The sequence below is a fragment of the Protomyctophum bolini genome (assembly GCF_963924005.1).
Source record: "Protomyctophum bolini genome assembly, chromosome: 24".
Classification (NCBI taxonomy): Eukaryota; Metazoa; Chordata; class Actinopteri; order Myctophiformes; family Myctophidae; genus Protomyctophum; species Protomyctophum bolini.
The window spans coordinates 4,185,373-4,194,157 of record NC_137885.1 but is presented as its reverse complement, the minus strand read 5'-3'; the positions used below and the strand labels follow the sequence as shown (position 1 = coordinate 4,194,157).

Here is an 8,785-nt window from a genome sequence, read left to right as displayed (position 1 = left end):
TTACTTGGCAAAACGTCAAAAGCTAGGTCTGGCATTGCTGGCTCGGACTCTGATAAATTAGTTCCCCAAACCTTCTCTTGTCTTTTCTGACTACGGGTTTTCTTAACCCTGCTCTGCTTGGCTACCTCCCCAGCAAATGGTAGCTCCTCCCACCCCCGATCTGAATCTGAGCATTGGGATCTAGTGACTACCATGACTTCCCTGGGGATGTCTGAAACACAGGATGGGGCACCAGAACGGTCAGAAACCTGGAAATGACTTAATAACTCATAGAGTATTGGCAAATCTCTTCCCAGTACTACAGGATAGGGCAAGTGTGCTACTACCCCTACACTGAGAATGTACTCCTGTCCATCTATCTGAATGGCAGTTTCAGCAGTTGGATAAGGCTTGGAGTCACCGTGAACACAGGTTACATTAACCTTCCCTGCGTGCATAAACATCTGATTGGGCAAATGGTCTGCTCTAATTAGAGTCTGGTCACTTCCTGAATCTAACAGAGCTTTGCAAAAATGACCTGCTAGACACACTTTAATCACACTGCCGGAAGTAGGCTGTGGCTGTTCTAGAGGTGCATACACAGAGCTTAAGTGGGATTTCTTAACATTAGTAACTGGACATTCAATCTTAATGTGCCCTGGCTGACCACAATTGTAACACACAGGTGGATCTCTCCTATCTGTTTTCTTAGCATCCTGAGATCTATTAAAGTTCCTAGACCCGCTAATCGAACCACCCCCAGTATTACCATGAGAGGATTGAGATGTAGTGGTTGACCTTCCCATCTGGTAGCCCTTGGAGGACCTCCGGGCGGCAATAAAGGTCTCTGCCAGCTCAGCTGTTGCTCGTGACGTAACTGGGTTGTGCTCTTTGATCCACGTCCGCACCTCTGGGTTGAGGGTGCGCAAGAACTGCTCCTTGACAATGGCGTCCCCAATCTCCTCCTTGGACTTCTGTCTGGGGTTCATCCACTTGTCATACAGCTCCTTCAGCCGTATCTGAAGTTCTCTGGGAGTCTCGCCAGCCTCCACTTTACTGGAACGGAATGCCTCACGGTAAGTCTCTGGATTAATTTCGTATTTCTGCAAAATGGCTGCTTTCACATGGTCATACTGCATAGCAAGATCAATGTCCATGGCTATGTAAGCTGCCCTGGCTTTGCCGGAAAGGAGGGGAATAAGCTGGAGAGCCCAGCTGTCCTCGGGCCACCGACAAGCCATCGCGATGCGCTCAAAAGTGGAGAGGTAATGTTCGATGTCTTCATCCTCCCTGTAGGGCTGCATTTTCGGCCCCTTCCAATTAATTGGGGTTGCTGCTGAAGAGGCGTGGCCTGAGGATGGAGACCCCGACCCTTGGTCAGCCGAGCCAGCAGGAGAATCAGCCATCCTGGAAGGCTGCAATTCCCTGTGCTCCCCATGAGGGGGCGCTGCTGTGACACCAGTTGGGGCTCTCTGCGACCTTCGCTCCAGTCGGTCCTGCTGGATTTCTAGTTGTAGCTGGCCGAACTGGTGCTGGAGGTTGCGTAGTCGGAGCTCCTGTGCCTGCTGCTCACGCTCCCTTCGATCATCTCTGAGCTGCTGATTCATGAGGAAGCCTTGGAAGGTCCTGTTCAGACTGATCACAGTCTCTGGTGGTTGACCACCGGTGGCTCCTCCCACCTCCTCGAGAATAGGCTCCTCTTCACCCTCGTCGGCGAACGAGGTTTGGTTGCCGCCATCTTGACGTCCTTTCGATCTGGTAGCCATGTCTATTTCTGTCACCCTTGACTGCCACTCATCCCACCACTGCCACCATTTGTAAATAAGTCCGTTGGATGAGGGCTAGGTGCACAGAAAAATGACATACCAAGAATTCTCCATTATTGCCAAAGATTTATTTTGTGAATAAATTCCAAAAATAATGTTCCAAAAAAAAAATGCCTCAGGAAAATATTTCTTGCACAAAAATAAAATATAACTTCCAAAAATGAAAATAACAAACTTACATGCTATGCTTTAAATTCAAGCATCCAGTCTGGACATTAACAGTCCCAACACTGTCCTAGCGCAGAGCTTCCAGCATTGTGCCCCTTTCTCCCTATGTCTCACCATGGACTGACTACATCAACTCAAACCCAGGCCTCTGACTATTGGCCCATACCATCTGTCTAGAGACAGGTTTCCCTAAAGCATTCACTTACAAAACTAGTGAACATGCAACACAGAAAACATTTCCCAATATTTACAGTATATTTGTCAATACCAATGTAATCAACAAACCAGTTCTTAAACAACCTGTCTCGTTGCAATCATATAAAATAGTATGTATTGCCAGACACCTGCACCCCTGCAACATGGTGCAAACCAATTTGAATCCTCCACCTATAAAAGGAGCAGTGGATTCAGTGGTGACTCTTTTGTGTACTTTTGACCAGGAAATGAGGATGGTGTGAGTAGTGAGTGTTTGACAACATAGTAATGGTAACTTAAACTGTTGACTGTGAAAGAAATAAATGTATGTTGACCAACCAATTGTCTGTCCAAATGATTATGAAATGAAATGAAATATGTATGTAAAACTGTAAATAAGCCCAGATCCACTGATTGCTAACTTTAGCCGGCATAGTTAGCAAACAGTGTGTGATAATGAGCATTGACTGACAGGTGGGAATATTGAGTGTGAAATGAGGGTTTGATAAACAGAAAATTAATTACAATTATGCATGTGTGGCTCAAGAGAACATGTCTTTATCACACACACACACACACACACACACACACACACACACACACGCATGCAATACAAATGTAAACATTTTAAAGTGTTCTGTGTCAGACATGCCCCAATATGGAGTCCAGGCCAGTCTATGACACCAGTACTAATTATATGTCAGACTATTGATGACATCATTAGCAACATTCTAACGCAGATACCTAGGGGCTGTATTTTGCGTGTCTTAACACTAGCCAGTCTGAAAGAAATTCACTACTACTCAGTCGCTGAACGGTCAGAGGGACCATGTTTTTGGTGCGATTTGATTGGCCACTCTCTCCCCCACTCCAACTGGAGACGTTCAAGCCGGCTGCATCCCATTTCCAACGAATTAAATCATATATGTTTGGCTGGTTAATTAACTTGGAATTTGTTTACTATTTTGATAAGATAATATGAATACAATGATTATTATCCATGATGAGGGCAGAGGGATGTTATTATTGAATGCTCGGTTTCAATGGAGCGAGAAGCTAGCTAGCCTAGCCTAGTTAGCTAGCTGTCTGTGTCGTGTGTTAAGTGTTGTTAACAATGGGACATTGTCTGAACTGCTGAGATGTTGTCATTTCTAAACACATGTTTTCACTCCTAAAATGTATAAAACTAATAATACATGTAATACATATTTTGCCCGGTTAGTGCTATATTGCAACATAGCCATGGAAGAGTGTAGCTTTGTTGCTTCTTTTTTTCCTTCTTCCACCCTGCAAAGATCACTCTTTCTTGTGTGTTATCGATGTAATTAATATTATGTGACGGTGACCCCACGCCATGTACAGACTGCTTGACTAGGCATGTAAACATGACATAATTGTATTAATGTTTAAGTGTAATGATGTTATTGACCGGATTGTCCGTAGTAACAGACCCCCATTCCTCCAGCCGTTAGCTTACATTTGCTAATATTATAAGCTAACCGCATTACTAAAGCTAATGTATTGAAGTAAATGCGGCATGTCCGCGGTAAATTACTCATACAAGTGAGTCGCGTTATATTTACCTAAATTACAAGCCAAAGTACATTCCAAATAAACAATTATTAGCCACGTTATGTTGTTATATCAGTTTAATTAATAAAAACATTTGCTAAGCCCGTGTGTATTTCTTTGTCCCAACTTGCAAGTACATCAACCACGTGACCGGGCTGTTTTCTGCCCCCTCAATATCCCAACCGAAATATTTTATAAGATGGCTCTCCGCATCATAAGTGCATAAAATACTTGTTTATTTGGAGTGAACATGACAATGACGAGTAAATAAATATTAACACGACTCCCGTCGATACGTTATTTAGCCTGGACATTTCCGAATTTAGCTGAAAACGGGCTTAGTAGCCAGTATTATATTTCAATGATTGTGCCAAAGAAAGAATCGCGTCAGGTCAAACGGGCCATGCACACCATTGCTCACGAAAGCGACACCCTTGCAAGCAGCCTAGTTCACATACATGACGAAATACGACATTAGAGTTATATATTGTTATTTTTATATAGAGGGGGAAACATTATAGGCTACACGTGTTATCGATATAATGTAATTAATATATTTGATTGATCCAAATAATCGCCTAGTTAGCTAGCTGTATGTGTGTTGCGTGTTCTTTTTTTTCCTCCACCCCTCTTTTCTTTAAATTATAACTCGCTCATTTTTTGCTCATTTAAAAAAATTCAAAAAACCATGTAAACTACGGAATTCGGTCTTTCATTTGGTATATAGATCGGTTGTGTAGGCCCTCTCTACGAAACGATATCAAGTGAAAAGGAAATGTCGGGGAATCGGGTTATAAAAGACACCATTATCAAGCAGCAAAAAGGCGAGTAGGCCTAAGGGGGACGTCGGTCCATTGTGCCGATAATAGCTTGACAGAGTAAGAGATATATGCCTAAAATCATATTTACAAAACGTTTCAAATGGGGAAAAAAACGGAGATGATTTCAATCGAATATTTAGACAAAGTCATGCAAGGGGAACTTTCTCTGGACTCCATGGGCTAAGAAAATAAACTTTTAAATCTCAAAACCGGTCAGAATGACCGCTCCGACGTCGTAGTGTTAAGTACCAGTGGTCTTATTACCTAACTTGAGTAAACTAAAGACCTGGAGGCGTGATCAATGTTCTTTGGCCACTCAGAATAGCCAAATGGCATTGATCATGCCTCCAGGTCTTTAGTTTACTCAAGTTAGGTAATAAGACCACTGGTACTTAAGACACGCAAAATACAGCCCTAGAGTCCTTCTAGTATTGGAAGTACATGGTATATGGAGTCAACTGACATAATACTGACGTCATAGACTGTGACATCAGTAGTAATGTCATAGGCGGGAACTCCACCATATGGACCTTTTATTTCAGTTTTTTTTTTGTTACATAATATAGAAGTTTTTATTTATTCTGAAACATGTCCTTAATGAAGATCTGGATGCCTCGATCTCCGTTCTCACGGCGTGTCCATCATATGATCACGAGGAGGCATACTGGATCCTTGTCATCATCACCACCACCACTCTCTCTCCCCCCGCATGCGTCTCAGCCCGTGTCCTCCCTATTCAAACCCTGTGATTCTGTGGGGGTCTGTGGCGCCGCTCTCTTCCACACGCACGTTCCCCGGCACAGTTCCAACAAGACGTCCATAGTGCGCTACGGCAGGCAGAGATACGAGAGGCAGTATCCGGTCCTTTTGGTCAGAACCGACGGGTCCACTATAAACATACGATACAAAGAACCAAGGCGGATACTCACGATGCCGGCAGACCCGTCCACTCTGTCGGAGGAGGAGCGTAGAGCTCGTCACAAGAAGAGAGAAGTAAAGAAGACAGTGGGACAGGACGAAGTCCACTACGAAGACGACTTTAAGATCGACGATTACAGAGAGTTCTGGAAGAAGAAGAAAAAGTTCAGTTGAGGCAGGTGATGGTTTCATGCATCTATCTGGACTTGATGCATTGTATAAAACAAGCAGTTTCTTGAATGTGAACTTGGGAGATGGCGGCTTCAATGCATATATTGGAATTATATATTAACCTAATTCAACCAACTTTCAGGCGGTTTGTTACAAATGTTGAAACACGTTAGGTTGACAGCCGATTGAGTAAGCCTATAATGCTTAACCCATTCTGAACGGGAACCCATTTTGGTGTTAGCATCATGTTATGCTTTAGCTATTGAAAAATAGCAGATCTACAAGCTCATAGCGCGCCACCGAGTGGCGCGTTACCAGCTTGTAGGTCTGCTATTTTTTGAAAAATCGACTGACATTTTTATAATCTGATCTCAGGTCAGAATGGGTTATAATCAGACCAGTGTGTGTCCAGTGGAAACCTCGTATGAATCTGATCTCAGGTCAGAATGGGTTAAAGGCTACTAGGTTAAAGGCACACTATTTATATAATGTATAGGCCTATTTTGTTCAGTTGAGCTTCCCACTGAGAATTTTTTAGTCTATAGATGGCCATCTAAAAATGGGTTATAAATGAAAGTATTTTAGCAGTCTAGGCTTAGATTAGACATTGAAAAAAAACGACGTTTCAACGATTAGACAGCCTATATTTAGACCTTGATTAGCAGTTGTATTGTACGTTGGATTTTCAAAAACAATCACCTACACATCCAAAATAAAAGCAAACCAGTGCTGAACGGAGGATATACAGTACAGTTTAAGAGATGATAATATATTAAATGTATGTTCTCTGAAACACCCAAGTCTGTCACTGCGTGGGGTTCTCTAAAGTGGCATGTAGTATATTCAATTGTACGTAAACATTTTAATGTTCTACCACAGTGAAAGTATGACTTTGGATGATTTGAGCAAGTGGAGATTCAACTGTCAATGAGGATCATGTATATATATATATATATATATATATATATATATATATATATATACACAATGTATAACCATGCTAATGAATGGTTGATTTGTGGGCGTAACAATGATGTCATCTCCAGTCTCCAACCTAATTTGGAAGAGTATGAAGTCACTCCTCTCTATAACACAACTTGTTACCGGTATGTTATATTAACATCAATGCATTGATTGTTTCTATAGCTCATTGTGCATAATGCATAGCTTTTTGAGGGCCTCCTTTGTTTGAGGGCCTCATCCTAGCGATGATTTTATTGGCTGAGCCAAGTACATATTGATGATAAAAGTGAGGGCAGCAAAGTGAAGACGGACAAGTGAGGACGCAAATTGTGATTGGCCAGAACGAGATGATGTACGATGATAAGAGATCCGGCGCTCACTTCACACGGGTGTGATTCTATTCATTTATTCACGGAGAACGTTTCAGTGAACGGAGTTTCAGTGAACGGAGAAGAGTCGGTGAGTTGTGCAGTGAGCGCACAGTACACTGTGATGCGTGGTCTCGCAAAAGCGTCGCTGGCTTTGAAAGGATTTAGCCGGTGTTACATCACGAAGAAGCACCCGTCTACTGTAACAACGACCATTAGTCGAGGACCAGCGAGCACACAGAACGACCAGGGCGATGACGTCTATGACGTCGTCATATCCGGAGGAGGGATGGTGGGCTCGGCCATGGCTTGTTGTTTAGGCGCGGATCCCAATCTGCAGGGGAAGAGGATTCTGCTGCTCGAAGCGGGCGGCAAGAAAGCGATGGACGGCGTCCCCGAACACTACAGCGCCAGAGTCAGTTCCATCAGCCGCGGCTCCGCCGCCCTCCTTCGTGGCGTGGGAGCGTGGGACCACATCACGGCCGCGAGGTGCAAGCCCTATCGGACGATGCAGGTCTGGGACGCCTGCTCCGACGCCCTGATCACGTTCCATCGCGAGGACGACCCGCGGGGCGGCGGCGGCGACATGGCCTACGTGGTGGAGAACGACGTCGTGGCGGCCGCCCTCTCCAAACGGCTGGACGGTCTCCCCGACAACGTGGAGGTCAAGTACGGCTCCGAGGTGGCGGGTTACGCTTGGCCGAATTCCGCGGCCGCCGCCGACTCCGCGCCCTGGGTCCGGTTGACGCTGGGCGGCGGAGAGACGCTCCGAGCCAAGCTCCTGATCGGCGCCGACGGAGCCAACTCGGCGGCGAGGCGAGCGTCGGGGATCCGCACGGCGGGGTGGAGCTACAAGCAGTCGGCCGTGGTGGCCGTGCTGCACCTGTCGGAGCCCGCGGCGGCGGAGAACGCGGTCGCGTGGCAGAGGTTCCTCCCCGCGGGGCCCGTGGCCATGCTGCCGCTGTCGGACACGCGCAGCTCTCTGGTGTGGTCCACCGGCCACCGCCGCGCGCGGGAACTGCTGCAGCTGGACCCGGGGAGCTTCGCGGACGCCGTCAACTCCGCCTTCCGGAGCGACGGGAACCGGTCCGGCTCCCTGTTCCGCAGCGCGCTGTCGGTTCTGACGCCGTCTTCTTCCGCCGGCGCGACGCGCCGCCAGCTTCCCCCGCGCGTGTCCGGCGTCGGCCCGAAGAGCCGCGCGGCGTTCCCCCTGGGACTGGGCCACGCCGCGGACTACACGAGGCGCCGGGTGGTGCTGGTCGGGGACGCGGCGCACCGCCTGCACCCGCTGGCCGGCCAGGGAGCCAACCTGGGCTTCGGGGACGTGGCTTGCCTCGCGCGGGTCCTGAGCCGAGCGGCCTCCGACGGGAAGGACCTGGGAGCCGCGCGCCACCTGCTGGAGTACCAAGCGGAACGATGGCGGCACAACCTCCCCATGATGGCCGCCGTCGACCTCGTGAAACGTCTTTACTCCACCGACGCCGCGCCCCTGGTCCTCCTGCGCACCTTCGCTATGCTGGCCACCGACGTGCTTCCTACGCTGAAAGAGCACATCGTGGCGTTTGCAAGCAAGTGACAGGTTTTGGTTGACTCGGATTGATTGGTCGTGGTGACGCACGATATCATCGGTGGCATAATGGGAATCTGCCGTATCGGCCGTAAAAATGCCATATCGGAACGGTCTCAAACTAATCCCAATTATTTAATCGGCAAACAAAATTTAAAATGGAAAAATCTAATACGATGTCAAATCAAAGTAGAAACAAACCTTGCATTTTTCAACATTTAATTTGTGTCAAACAGA

At 46.8% G+C, this 8,785-nt stretch overlaps 1 protein-coding gene across 1 annotated transcript; it reads left to right on the top strand.

Annotated features, from left to right (window-relative positions):
• Positions 1 to 7,105: 7,105 nt before the first annotated feature.
• On the top strand, positions 7,106 to 8,557 carry LOC308311687 (ubiquinone biosynthesis monooxygenase COQ6, mitochondrial-like; the record flags this gene model as incomplete). Its single annotated transcript, XM_080758477.1, has 1 exon — positions 7,106 to 8,557. The coding sequence occupies one exon, from the start codon at positions 7,106 to 7,108 to the stop codon at positions 8,555 to 8,557; it is 1,452 nt and encodes a 483-aa protein (XP_080614603.1).
• Positions 8,558 to 8,785: the final 228 nt, after the last annotated feature.